This window comes from Lontra canadensis, unplaced genomic scaffold, assembly GCF_010015895.1.
Source record: "Lontra canadensis isolate GAN:19392208 unplaced genomic scaffold, GSC_riverotter_1.0 scaffold37, whole genome shotgun sequence".
NCBI lineage: Eukaryota > Metazoa > Chordata > Mammalia > Carnivora > Mustelidae > Lontra > Lontra canadensis.
Genome location: NW_022631031.1, coordinates 6,347,204 through 6,361,147, shown reverse-complemented (window position 1 = coordinate 6,361,147; position 13,944 = coordinate 6,347,204). Strand labels below are relative to the sequence as shown.

General features: G+C 37.1%; 1 protein-coding gene across 1 annotated transcript in view; it reads left to right on the top strand.

The window, feature by feature from the left end:
• Positions 1-1,074: 1,074 nt before the first annotated feature.
• Positions 1,075-13,944, top strand: part of RALYL (RALY RNA binding protein like) — a 680,011-nt gene continuing 667,141 nt past the window's right edge. The window contains 1 exon segment of the mRNA XM_032869110.1: positions 1,075-1,606. Coding sequence (XP_032725001.1) covers positions 1,075-1,606 — 532 coding nt within the window.

The following is a 13,944-nucleotide window of genomic DNA, read 5'->3' as shown; positions in this document are numbered from 1 at the left end:
CTTCCCCCCTCGCAGCCTCGGTCCTTCCCGGCTGCCTGCAAGTCAGCCTGGCTCCGAGTCACGTGTCAGTGCCTGAGGCAGAGACTGAGAGAAAAAAACGCGCTTCATTCCTTCTTCCACCGCCATACTGTATTTTATACTAAATCTCATTTTTATTCCAACATTTTACTCCCGCTCGGTGAGTACCTTCTCAGTGACATTCTTGTCCTATTCTTTTTTTTTGTCCTTTTTTTTGTTTTTTTTTTGTTTTTGTTTTTCTTCTTTTTTTTTTTTTCCACTTCTTTGATTATTGTTTATATTTGGGAAAGCTGGAGGAGCATGGTTTTGAGCCTTTTCCTGAATCCAAGTTTTTCTAGCATGCGATGGTTCTGTAGACAAGGCGCTGTGTCTGGGAGTCCGTGGCGACCGTGCCCGCTGGGAGCGACTCCCAAGTCCAGCAAAATATGCAACTGGTTTTATGGAAAAAGCGATGTGAAGTATGGTGCCTATTTTTTTTCCTTTGTAAAAATAAAAAGCATGTTTCTAACTCTTTTTTTTTTGCATACTCTTTTTTTATGATAAGATTTTTGTATAGGTGGGATTTTACGGCAGTGTTTACAAGTTTGTGGTTTTGCAATACTGGTGCAAACCAATGAGCAAAAAAAAAAAAATTAATTTTCTATTTTTTTTGTGCTGTTTTTGGAAGCCGGTGAGAACAATTTCGTTTTTTTCCCTCCTGTTTTTGACACCCATTGATAACATGAAACTTTTCTTGCAGCTGGTTACTGGGCTAATTTTTAAGCAAAATACTTTTTTCCTCCTTTATATTAACTGTGACTTTTGCACATTTGAATTTTTTAAAAAACCGAGATAATTTTATGATAGATATCCTGATATCTATATATTATCCCTTCTTCCTCCCCATCCCCTCCCCGTAAATCAATTTTCAAATGATGGCAGTGGAAGGTTTTTCTGGAAAAAAAAAAAAAATGAAGTGCGGTTTGGTTTCCTTGTCAACGGAGGATGAAGTGAACAGCTGAGCAGCTCGCAGAGAGCAGGTACTTGGTCCCTTTGGAGGCGTTTCCCGGGTTTGCAATGGCAACACTGGTCCTGGCAAAGAAAGCTGTGTGTGTCTGTGCGTGCGTGTGTGTGTGTGTGTGTGCGCGTGTGTATGTGCGCGCGCGCGTCTCCGGGCAGTGTCCGAGCCCGCCGTGGGGAAAGCCGTGCCGGGAGCTAGGGAAAGCCAAAGTCCGTTCCCTGCTTCGGGATCGTTTTTGGATGTGCGCAAAATACAGTCCCTCCCCAGGCTGCGCCCAGGTCATCTCCGCGGCAGGCGGTGTCTGCGCCGCTGGCGGCGCCGGCTGGGGACGCGGGCCCTGTAAGTTCTCCGAGGGCCACTTGCAGAGCAGGAGGGGCGAGGGCGGAGGACGCGGTACGGGTCAGCTGGGGCAGCCCCTCGGAGCACCGGGGAGGCGTGGGGAGAAGCGGTAGGGGCAGCAACTTCCAAAGGGGCTGGCTGCTGGCCATGCGGGCAGGGAGCTGGAGACATTTCCAGATCCCCGAGGATGGCACCAGCCCCCGCACGCTCAACTCCTGCTCCTCCTCTTTGCCACGAGTAAACAACGCAGTAGGTCTTTCCCGGCCCGTTTTGCTTGTTCCAAAGGGTTTTGCTTTCTTAGTGGTGTTGTCTTTGGATCTTTCTTTCCCTTTTGTGTTGCTTTGGTTTTAAGTGCTCGCTGGCGTCTTCCAGGGGTTGGGGAAATAGTTTCTGTGGTGGTCAGTTGGGTTTAATATTGAGAACGTAACTGTTAGTTTGCATTAATGAGACTACACCCCTAAGGTACAAAATAGCCTTTTATTTAAGTTTTAAAGGGACAGTGTTTTTCCCCTCATTTTTAACCACCTGAGGTTTCCCCCTGAGAACTGATCACAGGGCAAGGGGTAGGGGTTGGTTATGGTGTGATTGATTCCGGTGTATTGGTAACATTACAGTACTGTGTTGACGGTATTCTGTGGAGTTTAAGATGTGTTATGATTGTCCTGTTACATATTTCCAGTATCATTTAGCACTGCTTTTTGGAGATGCACCAGTTGGTAATAAAAAGCCTTTTCTGTACTTAAACATAGTGACAGAATCTGCTGGAAAACTTGCTGTCCAAACAAATTTCTTGTCATACTTTAAATCTCGAAATCTGGAGGGTAACTATTATTTAAGTAATTTGATTTAGAGGCTTTGATTTTTTTTTTCTTAAATGAAAAGTTCAGCCTTAAATTTGTCATATGTATATAATTTGAATTCTATTAAAGTAAATATAAAGCAAATACTTCTAAAATTAAGTTTTCTTACAAAACAAATTCCAGCATACAAAAGGGCCCATAACAAATGGGTTAATTACTTACACTATGGCTTTTAGAACAAATGTTTCTCTAAGTCTGTCACCTCAGCTGCTGGAATGAAAAGTTTTATGCCCATATTTATTTACTCTTTGTGGTGAAAGAATTAGGAGTACAAATGATCATTTGTCTGTAGAAGATTAAAATTTATTTCAATGTCTAGAAAGCTTTTTAAAAAATTCACAGTGCATTCTCAGTGATCTTTGGAAATTTGCAATTGAGTTATTTTTGTACTCTGGGTAGCTTTTCTCTGTTAAGAAAGTCCCGTTGCATTTATATAAGGAAGACAGCTCATGTCTTCTGTGTGGACTACTAGATTTGATGTCATGGAAAGGTATAGTTCTAAGATTTGGCACAAATATATCACTAATTTTTAAATTTTGATTTGTGTGTGTGTAGAGTACATTACTGAAATATAGTCTTTCATGTGGTTTAAGAGGTAGCAAAAGTATTTAAAAAGCAACTTTTTAATCACTTCTGTTATAATGTATATAAATAGAAGTGTTCATTTATTTAAAAAGGCAAGTGAATGTGTATGTATAATATTTCTTAGCAGGTTATATATATTGTAAATCATTAAGTTCTTTTGAAAGAGAGAAACAGAGTAAGTAGAAAGAAAAAACTTGAGTAATCAAACCAGAATTTTCATGTTAGTTGCTGCCCTAAGGTGGGGGTAATTGGGTCTTAATATTGGAGCAGGCTTGATCTGTACCCTATGATGTTTCCAAAGGAGATTGAAACTAGGCAGATGAAGATGTTCTTGGATTTTAATGTGGGAACAAATATGTTGCTGTGCTCTGAATTCTGTAACTAAAGATCATACTAAGAATCTTTAAGTCATGTGAGGTTTTCATTTAATAGTCATAGTCCATTGTATTTCATACCCAAGTTAAATTCTATTACATGAACGTTTTTGAAATTTCCTCCTTGAGGAATCATACTGGCAATTCTACAACTCTTTAACCTAGTCACCTAGTCTGTGTGTGTTTTGGTTTAAAATCTTTGCATGCGGTATCCTAGATTAGCACCGCCTACTGGTTTCTTATGGGAAAATAATATTGTTCTTTCATTTAGTAAGCAAACCCTCCCCCGCCTCCCAATCTGATCAACTTAATCATGCAAATTATTTACACCTGCAGGGAGAAAGGGTCTGGGTGGTAGAGGTGATGGGTGAGAGTAAGAAGACACATAAATTAAATTGGTTATTGGACCATTAGCTGACTTTGAGAGTTTCATTTAAATTTCGGCAAAGAAATCATCACAAAGTTAAAACAACTGTTAAATTTCCTAGAACTTTTCTATGGGATGCCAACATTTGGGTATTTTGAAAAATCCTAGATTACTGAATTAATTTTACAGTTTCTGATCCAGTCTTGAACATTATAGAGAAAGCAACCCCTAGCTGGAATCCTCTCTTGAGTATGTGGTTTGTCCAAACAATTTTGAATGAAATTTTCATCATTCACAATAAACATTATTTTTTTCCTTATATTTACCCTTACATGATTAAAAGCAAGCAAGTAGCACACTGATTTTTTTTCTTAGTTTGCATGAAGTAGGTTATGTATGAGGAAGGAAGTTTCAAATACATAATTAATAAAGGCACTCTTTATATTAACCACAAAAGATACACTGTCTTTTTAAAAAATTATTTATTTTATTTATTTATTTTGTTTATTTTCTCTAATTTTTATGAAAGTCTACTGTTTCAAAGAGATGCGGTATTTAGGCAAACAAATGATGCCTTTAGAATAAAAAATAATGGCATAGAAAAATAATGCACATACATATCATATGCCAAAAATATTGTATTTTCCTAGCTAAAAGAATCATGTGCTATATGAATAACTATTTCCTAGGTAAAATAATCACTTTTTAAATGAGCTAATACGAAGTGTGTGGAAAAGCTCTGATGTCTGTTACCTTCTTGAAAGCATTCCCCTTGAGTAAGAAGATGGTCATGCTTTGTTTACTCTTTACTGGTATTGCAAGCAACTAATCATACAATGCACCAAATCAGGCAAAGCTCTACACTAGAAATAGAAGCAGATATTTAGAACTATTTGCATGAAACAAAGGAAATTGAAGAAATTATGTTATTTCAATTTATTTACTCTCTCTCACTTTCGAAAACTCTTATTTTTATATGTTTTCTGTGATTTTAAAAAATAGTTATTTCTTCACTTCTATCACATTGCCATTAAGAAAATTCTATTTTGTGCATTAAAAAACTGCAATAATGATGAATTTTATTCCTGAAACTTGTTATGGAGCTCTGGAATGTAATTAAAAACTAATTTAAAAAATTCTTCACTGATGTGAAGGTATTGTTATTATTTTCTTATTTTTCATATTATTATTATTTGCTACTTCTAGTGACTTGCATGGGTGCCTTTAAAATCCCATTTTCATAATTTAATATGATTTTTAATTTAATAAATTTCTCTTTAGTAATTAGCAGGGGCAACATAAACTTGCACATTATTGATGACAAGGACAATTAGTTTCACTACACCATGATTTTGAGAACAATAATTATTAAATAAAACTGAGATATATACAAAAAGCTAGTTAAACATTTAGCAAGTGTTATCTAAATATAATATTTGTTATCATTCTTATTTTTATTATTGAATTTTGACCTGTGGGAGAGATATATCTAACTCAGCCATTGCCAACTTCCACTAGTTTTACTTTATTCTTAATAGCTTTTAGTTTTTCAAGAAAATATTGGGACTTTTTTTGTCGTTGCTCTTCATTTTTTTTGTTAGACTTCTGTTAAATAGTTAACTTACATTGTGGGCAATTGGTTTTGTGTTTTTGTAACTTTTTTTGTTTGTTTTGCATTATCTGGCTGTTTTCTGGGGCTGAAACCTGGAGAATATAGAGGTTTGGATTTCATTTTCTATCCATTCCAAGCTGCAGGGAAAGCAGTGGGAGAATTAGTGTTTAGGATAAAACTGTTCTCGACTGTCCTTGGAGACTCTTCAGCAGGGGTCAAGACTGTAAGATTTATTCCTTGGGTCATGTATAAATCTTAAGTCAAGAGAATTATAGTGGAGAACATGGGAACCCTGTCATGCTTTTCTAAAGGATGCAATGGAATGCATCATTAAACACCCTCTTAATAAAGAAAAAAATAGAGAGTTTATTTGCATAAATATATTTTATAAAATTACATCTAACTCATCAATTTCTCTCTATATTTTGCTTAGAATAATATAGTTGAACATTTTGTTTAAATTTTAAGAGTGGAAATTAATTGTATTCATACAGAATCCTTGTGTATAGATACACATCTTGATAGTCATATGCTAAATTATAAAAGGTACAACAAATTTTGAGTCAGTTTGGAAATTGTTACCAGATTGGAGTAGGCAAGGGCTATGTTTTCTTTAATCAAAATGAGTGGGACAGAAAAGTAAGACTAACATTTATTGATCTGTCAAGTGAATTTAGTTCCATTTGTTCTTCCATGAGTAGGTAAAATGATTATTTTATATTTTTGAGGAAACTGAGACTTAGACATGTAACTTGCTTAAAACTCCACAGGTAGTAAAGGGAAGAGTGACAGGAATGTCTGAATTGATATCTTAGGTCCCTCCTTCTGTACAGGGATCTTACATTGTGGGAAGGAATTTGTTTGTTTTGTTTTAGCTAATCTAAAACAACAGCTGCATCTTTATTCTTGGTACATAATTTTAAAACTACTGTGGCCACACTTAGAGGGGAGTGGTATCGCCAGAAAAAATAGAAAATGGCACCATTTACACAGAGACCTTTACTAGTCCTGAAAGGAAAGGAAAGCTAAAAAGGAAAGGAAAGGTGAAAGGACCTTTAGGTAATTACAGCACCACAAATCTTTCCATGACTATTGGATTTTCTTCAGAGAACAGAATCATGGAAATTTGTCAGGAGCCAGTGGTACTCTGTGGTCAAGACAAAATTAGATTGTTCAATGTCTACACGTGGCTTTATAGATGACCTGGGAGAAACACTCAACAAATGTTTACTTACTAAGTAGAAAATGTAATCTGTACTTGAGGCTTTTGAGTGTGAAGTGAAAAATTAAGTCTTCTGCACAAGGAAAACAGAACCACCAATTTTCATAACACAGCAAGTCTATAAATATAGGTGTCTCTTCTGTCTACCAGCATCTCACTATCAACATCATCTCCACCTCAGAATTCACTGTTACACATATTTGGATGTGACAATTTTTCAAGCTCCTGTTAGCCATTTGTTAATAACACAAAACACATATAACTGTAAGATGTTATTTTAGGGTACTGTTTTTAATTGCTTCTTCAGATGTGTGAAAAAGTCTTCCATTACTAAATAGTTTCCTTGGAACTTGAATAGTGAATATTTTTCAATAAAGAATGGGAAGCATATACTACCACGGAGGCAGTGTGAATGAACATGATGAAATGGATTGCAAAGATAATGGTAAATCTTCAAATCCATAAAAACAGTGGATTTGAAGGCCAAGACAGAAGGTTCCTTAAGAGCTGCCTTTGTGTTTGGAATCTGGATAATGTGAGAATGAGTTGTGTAGGGGTGTCTGGGTTGCTCAGTTGGTTAAATGTCTGACTCCTGAATTTGGCTCAGGTCATGATCTTAGGTTCCTGAGATTGAGACCCAAGTTGGGCTCCATGTTGGACATAGAACCTGCTTAAGTTTCCTTCTTTCCATCTCCCTCTGCCCCCCTTCCTCCAGCTTGCTCTCTCTTTCTTTAAAAGGAAGGAAGGAAGAAAGAAAAAGAAAAAGAGAGAGCAAGAAGGAGAAGAAAAGAAAGAAAGACAGGAAGAAAGAAAGAAAAAAAGAAAAAAAAAACTAGTGGTATAAAATAAAGCCAGAAAACAAAAATATCTAGAGAAGAACCTGACTTGGTGGTAGAATGGTTCAGCTGTGGATAGAACACTGATTTGAAGCACCCACATTAATTCCTGGATAAAATGACTAATGTGCAATGAAATTCAGCTGTAATACTGGAAAACACACTGAAAGATAGAGATATTACAAACTTATTTATGCTAAAACTTTAGGAGGCAAAAATTGGGGAAACACTTGCATTTTTATGATTGGATGTGAAGGGGTCTGGTTAAAGCAGAAAAAGAGGAAGAGGAGTATACCCACTGAAGGTTAAAAAAAATGTGTGTATGTAAAGAAAAAGTGCTGTTCATCAGGGCTAATGTTGCATAGGCTTACAGGAAGGTGAGGCTTGAGGAGAAGTATGGGAATGGTGGAATTCTCCTAGTGTGGGAATGGTGGGTGGAATCTGTATCAAATGGAATTCTCCTAATGTGGGAATGGTGGGTGGAATCTGTATCAAAATCCACTAATTTTAAGGAGAAATTGAATGAACTTAAACCAATGAAAAATTCTGGATATGATGTGGCAGCATCATAAAGAGGTCAGTCCCTAAGACTGTATGTGTCACATATTATTATTGTATATGTGTACCTGTGTGTGTGTGTGTGTGTGTGTGTGTGTGTGCATGTAACCTGATCTCAATAGAAAGACCTTAAAAATTTTTCCTGGAACTAGGTAAGTTGATTCTGAATTACATATAGAAAAACAAAAATGCAAGGATAACCAGGATAACTCCAAAAAAGAAGAGCAAAGAAGGAGCTAATCTATCATATACTAAAATATACTACAAAGCCTTTAAAAATAAATACATTTATTAGCTCTGTCTCCTGAAAAGTCTTCTAAGCAGTGTCTCTCCAGCTGCAGTGAGCACATATAGTTCACAAATTGTGGTTTCTAAACACCATTTCTTACTCAAGGGGATCAGAGCTTTTTAGAGAATTGGCTGATTTTAAGTCTAGGTAGAAAAAGTACAAGATGAACCTGGGATATCTCATTGTGCCTGAAAATAAGGACATGTCCAAAGATAAGTAAGATTATATTAACTTAATTTGTAAATCATAACTATAAATGAGAGCTTAAAGGGCTTTCTAGTTGCCAAATTCAGATAAATTTGAACATCAAGTGTTGTTGGCTTACAACCTCAGCATTTTCTTGGGTGAAATTTGGAACTGGCCCCCATACTTAGAAGGTAAGGAGAAACTAAAGCAAGAGGCGTATTGGTCTAGGTTGTATGTGGCAGTTTTAATAAGCAAGGAAATTTGCATAGGATTATTACAAGTAGATCTTTGCATCTATCCACCAGAATCTTAAAAGTTTATATAGAGATTTTGGTGGGGTTTGGTCACGCATGCAGTCCGGATGGGCTCAACTGCACGTTATTCTCTTAAGACTGTGTACTTGAAGTGGCTCCTGTGTGGGAATAGTGGGGGAATATACATTTCAAGGACAGAGGGAGAACATCTAATTGCCTGGGTCCAGCTTGAGGATCAACCAACTGTCACATCTTCTCAGTAACCTCCTCCAACAAGAGTGACTGTAACAACTTATAAAATACTGAATGAAGCAAAATCCATGAGTCCATAATGAAACTCAACCCCCCCCAAAAACAGGAAACAATTCTGATAATAATTAAATTGAAGGAAATTGTTAGCCTGTTTTTTTTTTTTTAAGGAAGAACTCTTCTCTAGTTGATGAGGGACCAGTTCTTTACAAAACGATGAGAATTAATTTATGTAAGAAATGCTAGAATTAGAAGATTACTGTTTATAACTCCAAATGAAATAAATAATTCAGTCAAGAATCATCAACAGGTGCAAACTCATTAGTTAAAAGTATTTTGGGCAATAACATATTCTCATGGTGCCCAGATATTACTTCCTAATTGCTTCTAGAAGTTGTCTTTTTAAATAGACAGCTTGATGCCATGAGCCTCCTGATGGATGCAGTGTCAAGTCTCTGTCCAGCACCATTTGTGAAATATTGCTAGAATGTTTAAGCTGAGCCTAATAAAGCCTGTTTAAACTTAGTTTACAGAAAAATAAAAGAAAGAGGAACAGGTTAAACTAAACCATGAGGAAAGAGGCAATTTCCAAGGTTTAGTGTTCTGCGTTCAACATACCAGACATGTGGCCTGGTTTCTTTCTCTACACCATGGTAGGGAGAATTCTCTAGATTAGAAGAGAGCAAAAGACAAACAAATGCAATACTGGAAACTGTATTTGATCCTATTAAAAAAACAGGCTCAAATCTTGGGAGAATTGGGAAAATTTATATATACACTAGATAACAAATGATATTAGGAGATGCAAGCTCAGTTATGTAGTGATAAGTGCCATGTGTTCTTACCGGTCATCAAATGTGTGTGTGTGTGTGTGTGTGTGTGTGTGTGTGTGTGGTGTGTGGAACAAATCATTTGTTAGTTTTTGGATGCAAGGAGATATTACTCAGATTTCATTGTATTCTTTCAAATTACCTGTTTGATTTTTTGTTTTCAGTTAAAATGTTGAAAAATCCATTAGTTGTCACTGAGAAAAAATATGTATATTAGAGTTAAACAGAAGCAGAAAGAAGTCCCATTGCCCATGTTTAAGGTCATATGCGGCCTTAAAGATATGAAGACAAGAAGTAAATGAAGTTTAATGCTAATCATGGGACTGAAATATTACTCAGAGAGTAATATTATTGAATGAATTATATTTTTAAGCCAGAAAAAAGAAAACCCAAATGCGTATTTACTTTTAACAGGATGGAATTCCCTAGCAAGAAGAAATGGAATGTAAGGCTGAGGATGGTAATTTTCAGGAGCACGTATCAGAATGCTCTAAGGAATTGACGTGATCAGTGTTAGCACAAGAAGATGTTTGCATCTTAGAAGAGGAAAGAAATTGAGTCAGTTTATTATTTACCTGAATTCTTTATTTATTCAGCCCTGTACCTGAGAGTGGAGATTCAGTGGTAATAAGACTCCATGCCTACAGGGAGTTTGGGCATGTGAAATGGTGACTTTAGTCTTCTCAGGTACAAGTGCAAGATTATAGGTTGAGATGAATTGGTATGGGGACAAGAGCTTAGGGAATCTAGCCAAGAATATGCAGGAGGTCTGTAAAAAAGATTCTAGAGCCATAAAAGCGAACTTGGCAAAATTAACAACTCGTCATATTTTAGTCAAGGCAATTGCATCACTTTCTTTACCAGTACTTAGTCTGTAATCTGAATGGGTCTAGCAAACAACTGACGTTTACTTGATTAGAAGATTAGCAGGTGTACATAATGCAAAACAATGAGTCTGGCTTTCTAGGGTTAGTGAGTATGTTATAGAAAAGAAAGGCCTTAAATCTGGGCTGGGAAAGGGGTCAAGGGCAACTCCAGACGAATAAACTAAGAACAGTTTAAGAGTTGAGAGCCTGAGGTAAGGATGAAAACTAATAGCAGTTTGCTATTTTTAATAGAATGAGAAAGGTGCAAGGATGGATGTCTTTTGTCAGAGGAGAGTATTATTCTTCCAGATTTTGATAGTGGAACAGAGTCAAATGATGAACACACTTTAGAGTTTGAAAAGACATGTGGCTAACTAAGGGTGCTGATATTGAGAAGTTAAAGCATTGTTTTGTTTGTTTTAATTTAATTTAATTTTTTTCAGTGTTCCAAAATTCATTGTTTATGCACCACACCCAGTGCTCCAGGCAATACGTGCCTTCCTTAATACTCACCACCGGGCTCACCCAACCCCCCACCCCCTGCCCTCTCCTCTCCAAAAATCTTAAGTTTGTTTCTCAGAGTCCAGAGTCTTCTCATGGTTTGTCTCCCCCTCCTATTTCCCCCAGCTCACTTCTCCTCTTCTTCTCTCAGTGTCCTCTGTGTTATTCTTTATGCATCAAAGTAAGTGAAACCATATGATAATTGACTCTCTCTGCTTGACTTATTTCACTCAGCATTATTTCCAGTCCCATTCATGTTGATACAGAAGTTGGGTATTCATCCTTTCTGATGGACGCATAATACTCCATAGTGTATATGGACCGTATCTTCTTTATCCATTCATTTGTTGGAGGGCATCCTGGTTCTTTCTACAGTTTGGCAACTGTGGCCATTGCTGCTATAAACATGAGGGTACAAATGGCCCTTCTCTTCACTACATCTGTATCTTTGGGGTAAATACACAGTAGTGCAATTGCAGGGTCATAGGGAAGCTCTATTTTTAATTTCTTAAGGGATCTCCACACTGTTTTCCAAAGTGGCTGCACCAACTTGCATTCTCACCAACAGTGTAAGAGGGTTCCTCTTTCTCCACATCCTCTCCAACACTTGTTGTTTACTGTCTTTTTGATTTTGGCCATTCTAACTGTTGTAAGGTGGTCTCTTGATGTGGTTTTGATTTGAATCTCCATGATGGCTAATGATGATGAACATTTTTTAATGTGCCTGTGAGGCAGGAATCTATTAACATCCTGGAGGAAAACATAGGCAGTAACCTCTTCTGACATCGGCCACAGCAAGTTCTTTCGAGACTTGTCACTAAAGGCAAAGGAAACAAAAGCGAAAGTGAACTTTTGGGACTTTATCAAGAACAAAAGTTTCTGCACAACAAAGGAAACAGTCAACAAAAGAAAGAGGCAACCCAGGGAATGGGAGAAGATATTTGCCAATGACAGTACGGACAAAGGGCTGATATCCAAGATCTGTAAAGAACTCCTCAAACTCAACACACACAAAACAGATAATCACATCAAACAATGGGCAGAAGACATGAACAGACACTTCTCCAAAGAAGACATACAAATGGCTAACAGACACATGAGAAGTTAAAGCATAGTGAAGAAAGGCTGTGTGTTAAAGTGTAATTTAGAAAAAGGATTTTTAAAGAAGATTTATTTTAGTTATTTATTTTGGGGGGTCACATGTACTTGAGCAGGGGGTAGGGCAGAGGCTGAGGCTCTCAAGCAGACTCCGAGCTGAGAGCAGAGCCCCATGAGGAGCTCAATCCCAGGACCCCAAGATTATGACCTGAGCTGTAATCAAGAGTCCAGTGCTCAGCCAATCCAACTAGAGAAAGGATTTTTTAAATCTATAATTCCAGACAGGGAGAAAGGTGGAAAGGAAAACTTTAAAATGTGCTAAAATGTATCTGTGACATTTCTAAAGGTTTATAATCAACTGATGCTATAAAGGATTTTTTTTTTTTTCATTTATGTAGAATTTTAGTCCTCTCTTTTGGAACATCATTAAGAGAGCTGTAAATAAATAATGTTTGTATCTGTCTTGACTCTAATTGGTTAGAATATTCAGGAAATACGGAAATAAACCCTGCCATGGTTACTGCAACCCACAGTTTAGTTTTAAAAGGAAGTCACTGATCAGAACCAGGGAAACTAATATAGGATATTACAATTAAATACTTTCTAAACATAACAGTAAACAGACTTTAAAAAGGTTATAGGGGCACCTGGGTGGCTCAGTGGGTTAAAGCCTCTGCCTTCGGCTCAAGTCATGATCCCAGGGTCTTGGGATCAAGCCCCACCCACGTTGGGCTCTCTGCTCAGCAGGGAGCCTGCTTCCCTTTCTCTCTCTCTCTCTGCCTGCCTCTCTGCCTACTTGTGATCTGTGTCTGTCAAAAAATAAACAAAATCTTTAAAAAAAAAAAAGGTTATAGAGTTTGTTAGTATATTTTGTTATCTAGTTCAAGGTTTTTTTGTTTTTGTTTTAGTTTTGTTTTGTTTTGAAGTCCAGGTAGGTAGACAGACAATAGCTATTGTTACTGCTCGATATGTTGCTGCAGCTGCTACGACCTCATTCCATTTACAGATCATCCCTTATGTATCAGACTGACTGCTAAGTGCTTAGTCATATTGTGCCTCTTCTTTGTTACACCCCAGAAGAATATACTATTATCCCAGATAGTAATATTTGGGAAGACACTGAGGATCAGACAGAGGGCTTTTCAAAAGTGCTGTCAAATGTGTGAGTAAAGATCTGAACACAGCCTTTTTGCTCCACACTTAAACCTCCATGCCTTCTTTAAAAAATGTAAAAGAAGATATTTGATTTGTACATCATTAGGTCAGTGACATTTGTCTCATAAAATAGGCACCCTCACCGCAGCTCCCTATGTTGGGAAGATTTAAAAACACAATGCTTTTGTTCAGATCTGTGCGGCGCTAGACTGCGTTTCTTGTCCTTCTCAGAGTCTTCCGCAGTATTTCTGCTCTTGGCACAATTGTGACTTTGAACACCTTTTCATTCATTCTTCCACTATTTATTGGGAATCTGTGGTATCTAAGTGTGTCTTAGGAGATTTAAAAAAAAAAGTTTAAGAAAAAAACAAGACACTGAACCTGTCCTCATGAACTGACAACCTACCTGAAGAAGGAAATGGTGCATGTAGAAAGTGACAGTAATCAGAGTTAGGTAAAGTAAAGATGATTACTTACAGTTACGTAGATTATTAAGGCACTTGGAAAATTTGGAATGCAGAGTCAGTGTCTTTCTTCCAGTGACTTTGCAAGATCCTCGGATTGGGAGATTTGACAGTACTCTCTGGATATGTCATCCAAAGTTAGGAATACGTGAACGCATAAGGGGAAATGTGTAGCTTGCAAAGTAAATAGGACAATGAAGAGGACAACAGCAACCAAAAGATTTAGAGAGGGCCATCTAGAAAGGAAATTGGAGGATGAAAAAGAATGGTTAACTTTCAAA